General features: G+C 45.7%; 1 protein-coding gene across 2 annotated transcripts in view; it reads right to left on the bottom strand.

Moving 5' to 3' along the window:
• The window catches only part of LOC111966202 (IQ motif and SEC7 domain-containing protein 1), a 177,428-nt gene extending 175,815 nt beyond the window's left edge, over positions 1-1,613 (bottom strand). For both annotated transcript variants that reach the window (XM_023990656.2, XM_023990663.2), the window contains exon 1: positions 960-1,613. In XM_023990656.2, the coding sequence (XP_023846424.1) occupies positions 960-1,219 (260 nt within the window). In that variant the 5' untranslated portion in view covers positions 1,220-1,613. The remainder of the gene's footprint in view (positions 1-959) is intronic.
• Positions 1,614-19,513: the final 17,900 nt, after the last annotated feature.

Genomic DNA, 19,513 nt, shown 5'->3' with positions numbered 1-19,513 from the left:
TATCTCACTGGTCACCCCCAAAGCCAATTCCTCCTTTGGCCGCCTCTCCTTCCAATTCTCTGCTGCCAATGACTGGAACAAACTGCAAAAATCACTGAAGCCTCACATCTCCCTCACTAGCTTTAAGCACCAGCTGTCAGAGCAGCTCACAGATCACTGCACCTGTACATAGCCCATCTGTAAATAGCCCATCCAACTACCTCATCCCCATACTGTATTTATTCATTCATCTTGCTCCTTTTCACCCCAGTATCTCTACTTGCACAGTCATTTTCTGCACATCTACCATTCCAGTGTTTAATTTCTATATTGTAATTACTTTGCCACCATGGCCTATTTATTGCCTTACCTCCCTTATCTTACCTCATTTGCACACACTGTATATATACTTTTTTTCTACTGTATGTTTGTTAATTCCATGTGTAACTCTGTTGATGTATGTGTCAATCTGCTGTGCTTTATCTTGGCCAGGTCGCAGTTGTAAATGAGAACTTGTTCTCAACTAGCCTACCTGGTTAAATAAAGGTGAATTAAAAAATTACAAAACTGGGTTACATGAGGTTGGGTTGTTGTTGCACACCCCCCTCCAGCCAGGTATTATTCTGCACTTTTTTCATTTTGGGGGCCTTGCCACTGACCTATGCAGGGCCTATTATTGTTCAATTATATTGTGGCGTTTCAAGCCTACTGGCTTGGCTGAAATAGAATGCCAGTGTCCAATTTGATTTATTCGAAACTAACTTTCGATGCAATCCCTTACTTTAGTCTATGTTATTAGCTATACGTCTATAGAGACTTTTTAAATCTATAACATTATACAAAAGTGTACGTTAGTTGGTGTGCGTTTATCTGGGGTTTAAAGAGCAGATTCCTGCCAAGGACTTAGTAAAATATGGGACATTAATTGCGACATCTATCAAATGTTTTTCAATAGTGCAGTGAGTGCAATAAATTCTTACTTTTCTTGGGTGATGTTTTCCTTTATAGCACCTAACGTTGCGTGGCTGTTGCCCTGTTGCAGCAGCCTACATGTAGCCAGGTGCCGCTGGTACTGGTCTTTCAAGCAGGCGTTTTCCGAACACAAGTCGGACACCTGCAGCTCCAGCTCCTCTATCCTAGTCTTGTGCATCTCCAGTAACTCCTGTTGGGTCTCGATAATGTTATTAAGCTCCTTCAGATACTCCGCAGCCCTGGTTGGGTTCTCGGTCGGGCTTTCCATCTCGCTCCGACTCCGGTTGTCCCCCGATCTCAGTTTTCTCGAAGCCCGTTTTCAACCTACGTTATGGCTACGCGCAGTTAAATTCCAACCCGATGTGCCTTTTTGCGCCTCGCCATTGTTTCCATGTACTGTTTGAAAGAGCGAGAATGAAATGTGCCCAGTGCAAAGCGCGTTCCAACGGCTACAACTAATCTCCGAAAACCACTCCAGTTAGGGAAGAAAACACATTTAACCCTTAAAAGAACGTCGAACCAGCTGTGTCATATCCTTCATATCCCTTTAGTTTGCCAATTTATTCGAAACATATACGAGACTATCTGAAATTATTCCCTTGTAGGCTACGGTTCCAAACCACCGTAAAATGTCTCCTTATCATCTTCGGGTCCACGTTGTACCCGTGACTTTTCGTAAACAGATGGTGGTTGTCAAGTAGGCGGGGTTTTCAAGTTTTAAGAATCTGTTTGGTGCAAAATTGAGGTTTAATAAAACCCTATTCGCACGGGACTAATATTACTAGAGAACGTTGGTTATGTCGGTATGACCCCATAATGTACGTTATTCCAGAGAACGATTCGGACGGGATTCGTTTTTTCCAAACTGACCCCTGTATTTCTTGCTTTTTTAAATGTAATTTTTTTATATAAATTGACAGATATAACGGAAGCCTGGAGGMTTTTTTTTCTTGGCGTGAAGATATTTCAACAAGTCCGGGCAATAGCAGGGTACACTGACAACTCGAGCTTGCTTCCCAAATTTCTAAACCATAACAAACTATCTTTGGTATAGTGTCGCCATAATATTTTAATTGAGGAAGTGTGATCATAATCATTAGGATATTTGAGCGATCCGCAGTAGAAGACGTCCTAAATGACCCCCCCCCCGCAATATTTGATATCTTCAATTCATTCGCACATAACGTAAACAAAAGCATTCACTGTGAAAGTTGATAGATGTAGGCCCTTCATATAAAAGGCTATGAGCAGCACTTTGTTTAATGTATCGAATCAGTTATTGTTTCTTGCTCAAACCGCGAGTAACACCTGTCAAACTCAAGACATTTATCTCAAAACACAGGGGATGTCGATTCGCACGAGACTAGGATTTTGGAGTTTGCCAAGAGTAGGTTATTATGTTTGATATTGTAACTCTCCTGCCATGTCAAAAATAATGGCAGATTCGGACGTGACTAAATTTACAGATCTTGTGTTTTGTGCTCATGACCATAATAACATTACCCGACCTCCCCCAGCAAAACTAATCCGGGATTAATCTGGGACGGGATTAGTTTTACTGGGGGAGGATCTGTCATTTTAGTCCCGTCTGAATCTGCCATGTCAGTAATTTTGACATGGCAGGAGAGTAACAATTCCAGACAGAATAACCTACTGTTTGAAAACTCCAAAGTCCTCTAATACTGGTTCCGTGCGAATGGACATCCCTGTGTTTTGAGATAAATGTCTGCGTTTGACAGGTGTTGCTTCCGGTTTGCGCAAGAAACAATAACTGATTCGATAAATTGAACGAAGTGCTGCGCATAGCCTATTTATGAAGGGTTTATGTAGTCTATTAACTTTCATAGTGAATGCTTATGTTTATACCTACGTTTTGTGTGAATGAATTGAACTTCACCAAATGCATAAAAAAAAAAGATTGCGCCTATTTAACGCAACCCTTGCTGTTAATAGATTGCAAAGCGGTATAAAACTGACCTAAACGTTTGGAAATGACAAATTCACTTTTTCATCCATAGCCATATAAAGTGCAAGTGCGCTGCTACGGCGCCCACAAACTGTTAGGGCCTACACAAAGCTGTCCCAACAGCAGTCCCAACACCTTACCACTGCTACACCTGGCTATCAGCAGCCTTGTCTGGCAGCGAAACAGTTCATTCAGCCAGCCTCATTTACTGCCTTTTTAAAAAACAGCTGATATGGCCTACTTTCTTAAACATTCGGTTTCTACAATTTAGATGTACAAACTATGGCATAAGGAGACGACAAACGGATAAGAGGCAATCCGTAATTTCGATTAAGACATTAATGAGCGAGTTGGGATGGAATTTGTTCAGCACTTTTGAAATGTACATGGCCCGTTCTTAGTGTTCTCCCTGTACACCAAGTCAGAACCATAGGATAAATAAAGGGGCCCTATAAGCAGACAATGAAAGCTCTTACAATATTCAATGAATACATCTATCTAAAGCAGGTTATAGGCTACATGTACACCACCAAGTCCGAATTGTAGGCGAAATTAAGAGAGGAAAATATACCAAATTATTAGGGTGAAGCACATGAGCTACTAACAGCTTACTACACAACATACACTTAGTATTACTTTCTTAGCTACAGTATACATATCTCCCTGGCACATGATATAATTTATGCAGCAGCATACAATACATTTTTGGACTCATCTTGTTGAATGTTTGTTGAAAGTTTATAATTCTAAACTCTGTAAGGAGACCGATAAACTGAGAATTGGGACCACACACCCACTCCACTGAATAGCAGGCTAGTGATAGCTTTGCAATGGTTGCAGTTGGCCACTGATTCCTTCCAAACCACTCATTGTTGAATTTGCGATTTCTTACTTCTTGTTTATCTCCAATGGCCGATGAGCACCGATACGTTTTATCTATAATTTCTCTTCATAATTTCTCTTCATATGATAAGAATTAAAAGGGATTTGCCAGTAGAATGTTGACTTGATTCCTTATTTTATTATTTGTTTCTATTTTTAGTTTTTGCATGRTGTATTTTTTATATTCATTATACAAAATTCATCAACAACTTACATCAAACATGTCTAACAAAACACAGGTATAAACAAGAAAATATTAAATACATACAATATACAGTATATATATATATATATAAACATTTAAAAAAATATTTAAAAACTATATTACAAAAATATGACAATTCTAGTACAATTGTAGTCACTCTGAAAAATCTCATTATGATTCAGGAAGAAGTAGATTTTTTTGCTAGTCACTATGGATAATGCCTTAACAAGATGATTAAATTCAATCAAAAATATTTGTAATTTTGGTATAGAATTCTGGAATTTTTGTTTGTGTATAAAGGATTTGGCAACAAGAATAAAAAAAATAAAAAAATGTTCAATGGTCTTGCTATCATTGCAATAGTAACAATATTACATCATTCATGTCAAAACCATGGGTATTGTTCAAAAAAGATAATAAGTATTCTGCAAGGTTTTTCCAAAAATATATCACAGATTTACATTCATAGAACAAGTGAGTCAAAAAAAATTATAACACATATGGAACTATGTTGTAACCCAAAAGTGTTAAGTAAATCAAATACATTTTATATTTGAGATTCTTCAAGTAGCCACCCTTTGCCTTGCTGACAGCTTTGCACACTCTTGGCATTCTCTCAGCTAGCTTCATCTGGAATGCTTGTCCAACAGTCTTAAAGGAGTTTCCACATAAGCTGAGCACTGGTTGGTTGCTTTTCCTTCACTCTGCGGTCCGACTCATCCCAGAACATCTCAATTTGGTTGAGGTCGGGGGATTGTGTAGGCCAGGTCATCTGATGCAGCGCTCCATCACTCTCCTTCTGTATAAAATAGCCTTTACACAGCCTGGATTTGTGTTGTGTCATTGTCCTGTTGAAAAACAAATGAGTCCCACTAAGTGCAAACCAGACGGGATGGCGTTTCGCTGCATAATGATGTGGTAGCCATGCTGGTTAAGAGTGCCTTGATTTCTAAATAAATCACAGACAGTGTCACCAGAAAAGCACGCCCACACTATAACACCTCCTCATTCATGCTTTACGGTGGGAAATACACATGCGGAGATCATCCGTTCACCAACACAGCGTCTCACAAAGACACAGCGGTTGGAACCAAAAATCTCCAGACCAAAGGACAAATTTCCACCGGTCTAATATCCTTTGCTCTTGTTTCTTGGCCCAAGCAAGTCTCTTCTTCTTATTGATATCTTTTAGTAGTGGTTTCTTTGCAGCAATTCAACCATGCAGGCCTGATTCACACAGTCTCCTCTGAACATTTGAGGTTGAGATGTGTCTGTTACTTGAACTCTGTGAAGCATATATTTGGTCTACAATTTCTGAGGCTGGTAACTCTATTGAACTTATCCTCTGCAYCAGAGGTAACTCTGGGTCTTCCATTCCTGTGGCGGTCCTGACGAGAGCCAGTTTCATCATAGCACTTGATGGTTTTTGCAACTTCACTTGAAGAAACTTTCAAAGTTCTTGACATTTTCCATATTGACTGACCTTCATGTCTTAAAATAATGTTGGACTGTCCTTTCTCTTTGCTTATTTGAGCTGTTCTTGCCATAATATGGACTTGGTCTTTTACCAAATAGGGCAATCTTCTGTATACCCCCCTACCTTGTCACAACACAATTGATTGGCTCAAATGCATTATGAAGGAAATAAATTCCACAACTTTTAAGAAGGCAAACCTGTTAATTGAAATGCATTCCAGGTGACTACCTCATGAAGCTGGTTGAGAGAATGCCAAGAGTGTGCAAAACTGTCATCAAGGCAAAGGGTGGCTATTTTAAGAATCTCAAATATAAAATATGTTTCGTTAAAATCCCCTGAGAGAATTAGAAAAGCAAAAGTATTTGTTGTGTAAATCTTGTCATTTCCTGGTAAATTGGGCAAAAAGGTTCTTATTTGGAGCTATGTCCATTGTCACGACTCCCACCTAAGGTGATTCCTCTCCTTGTTCGGGCGGTGCTCGGCGTCGCCGGCCTACTAGCCATCACCGATGCATTTGTCCTTTTCCGTTGGTTTTGTCTTTGGTTCATTCACACCTGGTTTTCATTTGCTTTAATTTCTGTGTGTATATTTACCCCTGTTCCCCCCACTTAGGTTTGTGCGGGGTTATTTTTGTGTTGCTCGTGGAGGTTTGTTCCTCAGTTTATTCACATGTGTACCGTGTACCGTGTGTTTAGTATAGTAAGGAGCGTTGTTTTCCTCCTTCCGTGAATAACTGTGGGTTCTATTTTGTCTTGGGCGTTTATGGACAGTGTACCTGTACCGTTTTGGGACTTGCCTATTAAAGACGCTACATTGACATCTCTGCTCTCCTGCGCCTGACTCCTTACCTACCTTCAGTACAATTACGCAACAGAACCCCGCACCAGTTTATGGAGTCAGCAGGAGCAGACGCTCACCCGATATCTATGGAGGAGCCCGTTCAACAACACACGGCAGTACTGCAACGTCTGGGAACAGCGATCGATCAGGTGATGGCGACGATGGACAGGTGGGAGAGAGGTGGCCTTCCTACACCTCCACCAGCCACACTACAACAACCCCCACAACCCTCTCATTCGTCGCCTGGTTCCAGTGGTATTTGACTCGCGCTCCCGAGGGAGTACGATGGGACGGCTGCCGGGTGCCAGGGGTTCCTACTCCAGCCCGAGCTCTACCTGGCAACCGTTCACCCGGCTCCTTCGGGACGTGAGAGCGTGAACACCCTCGTCTCCTGCCTCTCAGGCAAAGCCCTGGAGTGGGCCAATGCGGTGTGGAATGAGGCCGACTCGGCGAGGGACCACTACCCAGAGTTCACCTGCCGCTTTCGGGCAGTGTTCGACCACCCACCTGAGGGCCGAGAAGCGGGTGAACGTCTGTTCCATCTGAGGCAGGAGACGAGGAGCGCGCAGGACTTCGCACTGGAGTTCTGGACCTTTGCCGCCGGTTCGGGATGGAACGACAGGGTCCTGATCGATCACTATAGGTGCAGTTTGCGCGACGACGTCCGCCGGGAGCTAGCCTGTAGAGATACCACCCTCACCTTGGACCAGCTGGTGGACATGTCCATTTGGCTGGACAATTTGCTGGCTACCCGCGGTGGTCAATTTCATCCCCCAGCACCTCCGCTCCGACGCCCATGGAGATAGGAGGTGCTGCAGCGAGGTCAACCGGAGGAGGAGCCCTTTCCTGTACCAGATGTGGTCGTAGAGTGCACACTGCTGACCGGTGCTGGAGGAGCTCTTCTGGGAGTCGAGACGACAGGCAGGGAACTGTTCGGTCACCCCAGGTGAGTAGGCACCAGGCTCACCCAGAGTCCCCTGTTGCTCACATGTATGTGTTGATTTCTTTCCCTGAGTTTGCCCTTCATTCCCAGCATAAGGCACTAGTAGATTGAGGCGCAGCGGGGAATTTTATTGACCGTGGTTTTGCGTTTAGTTTAGGGATCCCCCTTGTGCAGATTGATAAGCCCTTCCCAGTGCAGGCGTTAGATAGTCGACCATTAGGGTCAGGGCTAATCAGGGAAGCCACGGCTCCACTGGACATGGTTACACAGGAGGGTCATGGGGAGAGAATTAGTCTCTTCCTTATTGATTCTCCTGCGTTTCCCGTGGTGCTGGGGATACCCTGGTTGGCCTGTCACAACCCTAAGATTGTGGCAACAGAGGGCTCTGAAGGGGTGGTCAGAGGAGTGCTCAGGCAGGTGTGTAGGAGTTTCCATCGGTGCAACGACGGTGCGCATTCCCTCAGAATATGCCGATTTGGTTATCGCCTTCTGTAAAAAGGAGACTCAATTACCACCTCATCGACGAGGGGATTGTGCGATAAATCTCCTGGTAGACGCCGCACTTCCCAGGAGTCACGTGTCACAGAAGGAGACGGTGGCTATGGAGACATGTCTCTGAATCTCTGGGGCAGGGGTACATTCGGCCCTCCACGTCACCTGCCTCCTCGAGTTTCTTTTTTGTGAAGAAGGAGGGAGGTCTGCGTCCGTGCATTGACAATAGAGGTCTAAATTCCATTACAGTGGGATACAGTTACCCGCTACCTCTCATCGCCGCGGCGATTGAGTAATTTCACAGGGCACGCTTCTTCACAAAACTGGATCTCAGGAGCGCGTATAACTTGGTGCATATCCGGGAGGGAGATGAGTGGAAGACAGCGTTTAGTACCACATCCGGCCATTATGAGTACCTCGTCATGCCGTACGGGTTGAAGAATACTCCAGCAGTCTTCCAATCCTTTGTAGACGAGATTCTCAGGGACCTGCACGGGCAGGGTGTGGTGGTTTAAATCGATGACATTCTGATATACTCCGCTACACGTGCCGCGCATGTGTCTCTGGTGCGCAGAGTACTTGGGCGACTGTTGGAGCATGACCTGTACGTCAAGGCTGAGAAATGCTTGTTCTTCAAACAGGCCGTCTCCTTCCTAGGATATCGCATTTCCACATCAGAGTTGGTGATGGAGTGTGACCGCATTTCAGCCGTGCGTAATTGGCCGACTCCCACCACGGTAAAGGAGGTGCAGCGGTTTTTAGGGTTTGCCAACTACTACCGGAGGATTATCCGGGGTTTTGGGCAGGTGGCTGCTCCCATTACCTCACTGCTGAAGGGGGGACCGGTGCGTCTGCGGTGGTCGGCGTAGGGGGACAGAGCTTTTGGTCGCCTGAAGGCTCTGTTTACCTCGGCTCCCGTGCTGGRGCATCCGGATCCCTCTTTTTCATTCATAGTGGAGGTGGACTCGTCCGAGGCTGGGATTGGAGCCGTGCTCTCACAGAGCTCGGGTACGCCACCGAAGCTCCGCCCCTGTGCTTTCTTTTCGAGGAAGCTCAGCCCGGCGGAGCGAAACTATGACGTGGGGGACCGGGAGTTGTTGGCTGTCGTCAGGGCCCTGAAGGTGTGGAGACATTGGCTTGAGGGGGCTAAACACCCTTTTCTCATCTGGACTGACCACCGTTATCTGGAGTACATCCAMGCGGTGAGGAGACTGAACCCTCGCCAGGCAAGGTGGGCTATGTTTTACACCCGGTTTTGGTTTACGATGTCATATAGACCAGGTTCCCAGAACACTAAAGCAGACGCACTGTCAAAACTGTATGATACGGAGGAGCGGTCCATCGATCCCACTCCCATACTTCCGGCCTCTTGTCTGGTGGCACCGGTGGTATGGGAGGTGGACGCGGACATCGAGCCGGCGTCACGTTCAGAGCCTACTCCACCTCAGTGTCCAGCTGGACGGGTGTACGTTCCGTTCGATGTTCGCGACAGATTGATCTGGTGGGCTCACACGCCACCCTACTCTGGTCATCCGGGCATCGGTAGGACAGTGGGAAGTCTTAGTGGGAAGTACTGGTGGTCCACTTTGGCCAAGGACGTGAGGGTTTATGTTTCCTCCTGCTCGGTGTGCGCTCAGTGCAAGGCTCCTAGGAACCTGCCCAGAGGGAAATTACAACCCCTTCCCATTCCACAGCGGCCTTGGTCACACCTGTCGGTGGACTTCCTGACCGATCTTCCGCCGTCACAGGGCAACACCACGATCCTGGTCATTGTGGATCGGTTTTCTAAGTCCTGTCGTCTCCTCCCTTTGCCCGGTCTCCCTACGGCCCTACAGACTGTGGAGGCCCTGTTTACACACGTCTTCCAGCACTACGGGGTGCCTGAGGACATAGTTTCTGATCGGGGTCCACAGTTCACGCCCAGGGTTTGGAAGGCGTTCATGGAGCGTCTGGGGGTCTCGGTCAGCCTTACCACAGGTTTTCACCCCGAGAGTAATGGGCAAGTGGAGAGTAAACCAGGATGTGGGTAGGTTTCTGCGGTCGTATTGCCAGGACCGGGCGACGTTCCTTTCATGGGCAGAGATGGCCCAGAACTCACTCCGCCACTCCTCTACTAACCTATCGCCCTTCCAGTGTGTGTTAGGGTTTCAGCCGGTTCTGGTACCGTGGCATCCGAGCCAGACCGAGGCTCCTGTGGTGGACGAATGGGTGAGGCGCTCAAAGGAGACCTGGGAGGCTGCCCACGGGTACCTGAAACGGGCCTAAGGGCGGCAGAAGGCGAGCGGCTGACCGTCACCGCAGTGAGGCCCCGGTGTTCGCACCGGGTCCGGGTCTGGCTCTCGACCCGAAACCTGCCCCTCCTCCTGCCCTGCCGGAAGCTGGGTCCGCGGTTTGTGGTGCCATTTAAAGTCCTGAGGAGAATAAACGAGGTGTGTTACAGGTTACAGCTCCCCCCTGATTACCGTATTAACCCCTCGTTTCATGTGTCGCTCCTCAGGCCGGTTGTGGCTGGTCAAGAAGCTGAGGTGCGGGAGGTTCCTCCGGCCCCTCTGGACATCGAGCGGGCCACGGCGTATGCAGTTCGGTCCGTCGTACTGGACTCGAGGCGTCGGGTGAGGGGCCTTCAGTACCTCGTGGATTGGGAGGGGTACGGCCCGGAGGAGAGATGCTGGGTGCCGGTGGAGGACGTATTAGACCCATCGATGCTGAGGGAGTTTCACCGCCTCCATCCGGATCGCCCTGCACCTCGTCCTCCGGGTCGTCCTTGACGCCGGCGTCGGTGCGCCGGGGGGGGGGGGGGGGTACTGTCACGACTCCCACCGACGGTGAATCCTCTCCTTGTTCGGGCGGTGCTTGGCGGTCGGCCTACTAGCCATCACCAATCCATTTGTCCTTTTCCGTTGGTTTTGTCTTTGGTTCATTCACACCTGGTTTTCATTTGCTTTAATTTCTGTGTGTGTATATTTACCCCTGTTCCCCCCGCTTAGGTTTGTGAGGGGTTATTTTTGTGTTGCTCGTGGAGGTTTGTTCCTCAYTTTATTCACGTGTACCGTGTGTTTAGTATAGTAAGGAGCGTTGTTTTCCCCCTTCCGTGAATAACTGTGGGTTCTATTTTGTCTTGGGCGTTTATGGACATTGTACCTGTACCGTTTTGGGACTTGCCTATTAAAGACGCTACATTGACATCTCTGCTCTGCTGCGCCTGACTCCTTACCTACCTTCAGTACGATTACGCAACATCCATACACATTACAGATGATGAAAATAGCATTGTCAAGTTTAACAGTTACTCGGACCCATCTCCCATCCTGTGAAGATGTGGATTCTAGAATGTCGCCTTTAAAATTGTGGAAAAGTGTCAAAACACCAGCAGAATGGTTTGATCCATGACAGAAATAAGCCATGTCTCCCCATTGTGACTTCCAAAATTTCAAGTCACTTTCACATGAATGAGTTTCCTGAAGAAGGACAACATCTTCTTTACCGCATTTACAATATAAAAAAAGACTTTCCTTTTTGCATTCAGGCTACCAATATTAAGTGAGTTGAAAACAAACTCATGCATTAAAAAAGAAAGAGACAAACTAGACAACAGATGTAGTAATGTGAACAATAAAACAAACAGCAAAGCTTGAGAGGGTTACTCCGACGGAAAACCACGCTCAGTTGAGGTAGCGGTGGTTAACAGCATAACAAATCCCTTTTTTCCCTTTTTTGTTTGGCAAGTGTTCATAAATTGTAGTTTGAATGGTAAATGTACTCGTTTCAGTACAGTAAACGTACTATTGGCAGTACTCACAGTTCAAGTGTGGTTCATGTCATCAGAGTTAACCAGCAATCTTTCTTCCTTTGATGAACATGTATAGGCCTTTGAACCCAGCCTTCTTTCCGTCTTGTCGTGCCTTCTGTATAAGCGGCCACAGTTTCTCCCTGGCAGTATGATCCTGCGGTATCAGAGCCTCTTTGATGCAAAGCTTCTTCCCATCCAGAAACTTGTTCCCCATGGCCATTTTCCAGATGATGTCCCTGTAGTGGTGAATAGTGAAGCTCAGGATGACATTGCGAGGGGGTCCATCAGATCTTTGTTTCCCAAGTCGATGTACCACGTCGATCACGTCTCTTAGCTTGTCTTTGATGCATGGAACAACCTTTCCCAGGATATTGATGACTACTTCCACAATGTCCTCTCCCTCTACCTCTCTTACACCTTGAATTTTCAGATTCCACCTGCGAGAGTACTGTTGAAGTTCAGCTACATTCTCAGACAGCTCATTATTTTGGGATTGCAGTATCTTCTGCTTGTTCTCAAGGAACGTTTTATTTTTTGTGTTCTCGCTCACAACTGTGTGAAGCTGACGGACAGTCTCTGACAAATTATCCATTTCCTTTGTTTCTTCAGTAGCCCGCTCTATGATGGACCCTTTGGAGAATGTGGTATTTTGTTTAGTAGTCAGGGTCTMGATTGCAGAGAAAAGTTCAGACATGGAAATGTACTCTCACTTTTTTCTCTGGTGGATTTTTAATTGGGGTATGAGGTAAAGAGGTTGCAAGGATCTTGTCCTGGTCCATCTTGTTCTTTCTCTTGCTTGAGCTCGCAGCATCTTGTGTATCCATGCTTCTCTGGTTCTCGTCGTAGCTAGCTAGCATGCTTGCCGTCTTCTGTGAGGCTTGGATATTCAGTCCAGTTAAAGCTACTGGAGATAAAGTGATTTGACGTCATTTGAGCCTTCTTGGATGAGCACATCTAATGTAACTCTATGGCAGCACCCAAGGGGCTTGAATTTTCAGGCTCTACCCTTAGATTTGGTAGTGACGTCGTGTCCCCATGAGTGACAGAACACTGATCCAATCACGGCGCAACTAGAGAACATTACCAACCCCTACGCTCCGTATTTTCCGCTGGCTGTCCCACCACCACAGAAAGCACTGAGCTAGGCTGAAAAACCTGCATTTTGCAACTGCCTTACTCAAGAAAGGGAAAAAAAGACCATGTTTGTAGGGAGGCTTTATTAACTCAATTATTATTATGTTTTTACGTTGTTGCAAAAATGTGCCCAATCTGCCCTGCATGACGGGTCACCACTGATTATGATCACACTTCCTCAATTCAAATATTATGGCGACAATATACCAAAGATGGTTTGGTATGGTTTAGAAACTTGGGAACAAAGCTCGAGTTCTCAGTGTAGCCTGTTATCACCTGGACTTATATCTTCACGCCTAGAAAAAAAAAACGTCTAGGCTTCCATCATAATTTATTGGAAAAAAATATAAGAAATACAGTTTGGATTTTTTTTTCTCCTGAATTGTCCATTGGAATAACAGACATTCTGGGGCTATAATTACATAACCAACGTTCAGTAAACACGAGTCCTGTGCTAATAGCGCATTAGAGACATATGACGGAGCGAGGGTGGTCAGGGGGGACCCCCAATGTTAGAAGCAGGTTAAAGCAGGCAAGTCTCAAATAGCTGCCTGTCCCTTTTAATAGCTGGGCAACGGCACACATTTCAGCAAATAAACAGCTGTTTCAAATAGACACCAGGTCTAAATTAATTGTTTACAAGGTTACCATGAATTACCATGTATTGTTTACGAGGTTTAATGTTTGATTTGTTACATTGAATAATTCAGTAATGCCCCGAAAAAAAATATGGCAGGTCTAAAACTTCAATTTTTTCTCTCTGTTGTCAAGTGGGCAACAATTTTTTTTTTGCTCATCCCTCGTCTAGAGGGTATATTACATGTGTTAACTTTGTGTAGGAGAGAGGCAGCCATGATAATATTTAAAAATAATAATACTTTTGTAGAGTGGAGATTGATTAATTTCAGTTTGACCTTTTATGACTACCCTTTTTGAAATTAAAACAGTTTTTAACTGTGTTATGTTACTGGTTATTATTACAGCATAATAACTGTATTATAAGTTGAAAATATTACGTTAAGTTTCAAACCATACAGCGTTGGACCAGTAACCGAAAGTGTGCTGGTTTGAATACCTGAGACGTCAAGATGAAAAATCTGTCGATGTGTCCTTGAGCAAGGCCCTTAACCCTAATACTATGTACTACTATGGCTGACCCTGTAAAACAACACATTTCACTGCACCTATCTGGTGTATGTGACAATAAAAATCATTATCTTAAGTGAGAAAAATACTAGTAAAGAAACCATACAATAGCAGAGAAAGAGTACAAAATGGTTGTTTAATTGAATATATCTGTATTCAGTACAGTATGACTGGCCAAGGCCCAATACATGGCCACTGCATGTCAATTTAACCTTGTAAATTTGGTCATTTGTAAGTTAATATTTGTCGGTATCCTTTTCGCAAAAGTCACTAGAAATGAGCATTTAAAATATTTTTTTATTACGGGCGTGGCCCAAACCCATGTAACAAAATGTCCCCCGCCCCCCCCAATGTCAGTTGTTCTTAACCCTCTGTGATGGAACCTTGTTGTTCAATAGTAAATCCATCTAAAAAGCGTTTACTGGCCATAAATGCCAGTGTAGCACATGAGGATGTGTGAAATGTACTCCTCAGCCTGGAGTGTCGCCATTTGCGCCGCTGACCGGTAAGATGCTTCAGTAGGGCGGCCACGTGGGCTAGTAAGGAAATGGTCCTGTGTTCGAGCCTCGGTGTGAGCCGAATCAGGAGGAAATGGTACTCGCTAAGCAAGGAGCGCGACATCCGTGTCAATCTATTTACAACGGATCAATTCCGATGTGTAGTATATTGGAGCCGTCACATGGTGAATGTCCCCAAAATACATTCCACAAAAACAGCAACTGTGTCACTGGCCTCTGTGCTGGTGTGGCGGGAATTGCATGTGACAGTGCTTGTGTCAGGAAGGACTTATCTGTAACGATTCAGCACATTGGTATGCGTGGCTGCAGGTAGCATCTTTCCACAGAGCCAGTCCCCAAGGGCCTGGAGCAGCCCCCTATGCTAAATGACACTGGGAAAGAGAGGGCTGTCCATGGGTGGCGTGACTGGCCTCAAAAGAGGTTATGAGACAGGTGATCATTCTCCGACTTAAATTGATGTGCGTGTGTGTGTGTGTGTGTGTTTGCACAGGTCTGCTGATCTATTCAGATTTATTGACCAACAGGGTATCACATGTATTTACACTGAAATGAGGATTGGCAGTGTTGGCAGTAAACATTAGAAACCTGTTTGGAATCATACTGTGTGTATACCATTACTACTACATCATGGAGAGAGAAACTTGTTTTTGAGGTAACATTTCTCAAAACAACAAATCCATCAGATGAAAGCAACCCTCAGACAGACAGCTCTGCTCTTTCACCACGACACCGCCCTGACGCCTGCCTTAAGAAGCCATCTCCATGATATCTCATAATATCACTTTCATCCTCGAGAGGTTTGGAAGTACATTATGCATTAAATGAGACTGAGGAATGGTACCGGAGTAGTGCATTATTCACTCTACTGGCTGTGATCATCTTCTCCCTGTTAGTGGCTCTGTTATCAAAGCCAATGGGGAGGTGATAGAGAGATGCACACAGCTCCTGCTAGTCTACAGAAACACACAACCATGTTCAGACACATTTCCCTTCCCAATCTCTCTTTTCAGTCTTGTTTTTCTCCACACTCTTTTCCCCTTTGATCAATATTTCAACGAACAAGCGAGGTGCTGTAATCCTGGATGCTGTTACACTGCATTTGGACGAACATTATGTTCGTAAACCAGAGGGGATTGCTTCACTTCCACTGTACGTCCAGAAGGAYCCAGGAAGGATTGTACACTAACTACAGTACTGGAAGTTAGTTATTCACTGATAAAAGTAGACAGTAGGGCTATGCAGCAGAAAGCCAAGTGTGAGTGACAGGCCCGTGCAGATGTAGTGTATAAGGGTTTTTGCTGCAGTTCCCTAATCCCCATGGCAGTGAGCGGGCCTGGCCTGCTGATGCCTGAGTTAACCCAGGCTCGGACACATGGTATCCAGATGGGCATGCAGTGCAGCATTCACCAGTAGCTGGTATCGGAGCTATGTGCCCTTGCAGATGCTACCAGACGTGTGTTACCAGATGCCTTACCCCAGTGGCTTCCATTTCGGGTCCAGCATTTGTCCCCGGTGTCAAATGACATACCACCCAGTCTGACACGCAGCATTCAACCTTCACCAACGTCAAGTATCCCCTTCAGTTGTGTACATAGCGGTCTGCTGCTTCCCAGTCTATCCCTCTGCTCCAAGTTGCCGGTAATCAACCTCTCACCTCTCCGGCACCAGGAGTAATAAATAACTAAGTAGCCTTGGCTTGAGCGAGCTGGAACAGCTCATCTCCTGTTTCTGTAYCGTGAGGCAYCTTCATGTAGCAGTACACCCTTTGGACAGGACGCTAGTTTTGATAACCAGGAGTGAAAAATGTGCATCACCTTCCAGGGTACAACACATTAGTTGTGGATGAGGGAAGTCACCACCCACAAGATGTAAAGCACTCTGAAAGACATTGTTATTGTTCTGGTTCTCTCTGCACTCTTCTCCCTTCCTCTGGATGACCGGTCAGTTCTGTGCTTGGTGCCAGTGAAACGTGTGCCCGCCCTGTAGATTTCCAGTGTGAAACCACTCATATATTCCGCTGAGGCAAAGCCATTTCGAGGCTCTCTCYGAGTTCAGCTTCACAAAGCATTGACCCCGCTCTGTGATGGAAAAGGAGGCCCTATCATTAAGCAAGCAGTGTGGAAAGAGTTTTGACAGAGAATGCCAAGAACTCCGGCAGCCTAGTACCCTGTGCTCAGCTCTACAAAGCCCAATTCTTCATGAAGATATAMGAGTCCATGCAGCATGCAGTACTTGTGTGATGGATGTGAGTGGGCAGTGTGGCACACCATTGAAGAAAATATCACATGTACAGAATTCTGGTGGGCTATAGGGCTACATTTCAGAAAAGTCCTATGTAATGAAAGGCATTACGTATGTCAGGTATTTCATCACAAATCACTATAAATCAAAGCTGTAGGAATTTAAGAGGAACAGGAGATTGAACATACACTTTCAACCTATTCATCTTGGAGCCCATTCATCCTGCATGGCTTCACAAAAACAACACAATCTCAGGTGTAATATACCGTACCGTAGCTATTGTATTCCATAAACTAGCTGAGCTCTGTGGATAATGTCACATCTTAACGGCTTCCGTTTGGCTCATAATCTTTCTCATCATCTATAACCACTGTGGCTTCCAGACGGTGGTCGATAGGAAATCTTTGCTCTGGTCCYGATCGTTCAGGGAGAGGGGATAGCCAGCCTTGATATTCCTCTCAGGTCTCCTTCACAACCCAGGGTCTCATTGATTTCCTCCCCTGTCAGTACATTAACCCATCTGGAACACATGTGGTGACCAAGACAGCTTTTAGGTAGACAGGTAGGTTTTTTCACAACTCTCACACACTTAAATGGGGGAAAATAAATTGACTGTCTACTTTAGTTTAGCGTGCATGATTGACCTCAGTCCTGCTTGTATGATGTCAGTATGCACAGTGCATGTGCTATTCTGCAAACAATGACAAGTCTGTAATTTAAAAAAAAAACTGTCTTGATTACAATCTCCTCACTTTAATTAACCCTTGTACAAAATCAAGTTTGCTGACGACATGGCGGAGGTAGGCCTGATCACCGACGGCAATGAGACAGAGACGGCYATGAGGTCAGASACTTGGCAGTGTGGTGCCAGAACAACAACCTCTCCCTCAACATCAGTCAGACCAAAGAGCTGATCAACGACTACATGACAAAGAGGGGAGAGTGCGCTCCCATCCAGAGCAACGGGGCTGTAGTGGAGCGGGTCGAGAGCTTCAAATTCCTTGGCGTCCACATKACTAAGGACTTAAACATGGTCCACACACATGACAGTGCCTCTTCCCCCTCAGGAAGATTTGTCATGGGTCCTTGGATCCTCAAAAAGTTCTACAGCTGCACCATCGAGAACATCTTGACTGGCTGCATCACTGCTTGGTATGGCAAATGCACCATCCTCGACCGCAAAGCGCTACAGAGGGTGCTGCGGATGGCCCAGTACATCTCTGGGGCTTAGCTCCCTGCTATCTAGGACCTCTATGTCAGCCGGTGACAGAGGAAGGCCCAAAAAGTTGCCAAAGACTTCAGCCACCCAAGCCATAGACTGTTCACTCTGCTACCGTCAGGCAAACGGTACCGGAGTATCGGCCATCGGACCAACAGGCTCCGAGACAGCTTCTATCCCCAATCCATTAGACTGCTAAATGGTTAATTAAATGGTTACACAGACTGTCTGCACTGACTCTATGCTGTTTTGTCTATTTTTTATTTGGATCCCCGTTAGCTTTTGCCGAAGCTGCAGCTAATGTCATCTTCCTGGGTTCCACAAAAAGTAACAAAACACTGATGGACAAGGACAGTCACACAAATGTTATATACAACGATATACAAACAATATAACTAAAAACGATTGTGCGAGTGTTCACACACTACGCTGACACTCTCACACAAAACCCACACACTTTCACACTCATCATATGCTGCTGCTACTGTTTTTTATTCTTACTCTAATTATCTATCCTTATGCCTAGTTGCTTTACCCTGCCTTCGTGTACATATATCTACCTCTGCATATTGATCTGGTACTGCTTAGCCCTGTATGTAGCTTAATTCTTGTGCATTTCATTCCTCGTGTTAGTATTATTTTCTCCTCTATTTACTGTATAAGCAGGTCTTACTCTAAAATGCGCCCATGAACCACACGGTGTTGGCCATGGCCTGAGCTAAAGCAACTGGCTTTCTTTTCAAACAGCCACACAACATTCAAGCAAGGGCAGAGGCTCTTTCTTTACAGCATCTGTTTACAAGTGAGTGAAATATATTGTCAAACACCAAGGACCGGTAATGCACATCCCAATCATTGGAGGAGGTYTATGCATGTGTGTTTACATATCTCTGGTGTTTTTGTGTACATTTTTCCTCCAGTCCCATTCCCATTTTAATTGGTATACCTGCGCCTTAATTAATCTGCGTACTATACAGACTGTGACATTCAAGCGCTCAACGTATATGTAACGCTATCAACTAAAATAACACATTAGCATCTCACAGATTTAAGAACTCATTCATGGGCACGCCACAGCTGGCCAATTTGGCTCACCTTATCCTGCTTCCCATCATGCACTTCTCCACACCCACTTAAGGCTGCCGAGCAGTTATTGGCATCCGCGGTGCCAGAGCAGGCATACAGATGAGCTATGTGCAACCGACTGAGTCCCACTAGGCCAGGCCACTGACGCAAGCAAGGGGACGAGGTGTTTGATCAGCGATTTCAGACCTTTAACACATCTCCAGAGACCCTGGAATGATGACACTCCCTACATCTCCTCTGTCTGTGGCAGGGCAGAGGGAGGAAGCGTGGTGTGTGACACCATCACTGGGCTTAGGGACAGATGGGAAATCAGTTAGCTGTGATGCAGAGGACCTGCTCCTACGGCTCAAACACGGGAGGGATATGAAGGGGGACAAACTTGTGTATCACATGGAAGGGATATGCTATTAATTTTCCCCCGACACTACCACAGAGGCTTAGGAAATGGTGTGCTGCAATTGTTGGATGCCTTAAATACACAGTAGCCTCTGTTCCAATCAATGTGATTGTTCCAGCTAAGCACACGCCCCTTCACTCCAATGTGAATGTGTGTTCCGTTCTTCCTGCAGGGTGCCAATCAAGAAACAGGAAGCCATAAACACAGGTTATTCATAGAGGCAACG

Source organism: Salvelinus sp. IW2-2015, linkage group LG7 (assembly GCF_002910315.2).
Source record: "Salvelinus sp. IW2-2015 linkage group LG7, ASM291031v2, whole genome shotgun sequence".
In the NCBI taxonomy this organism is placed as follows: domain Eukaryota; kingdom Metazoa; phylum Chordata; class Actinopteri; order Salmoniformes; family Salmonidae; genus Salvelinus; species Salvelinus sp. IW2-2015.
The sequence above is the reverse complement of the archived record's forward strand: the minus strand, read 5'-3'. Positions and strand labels throughout refer to the sequence as shown.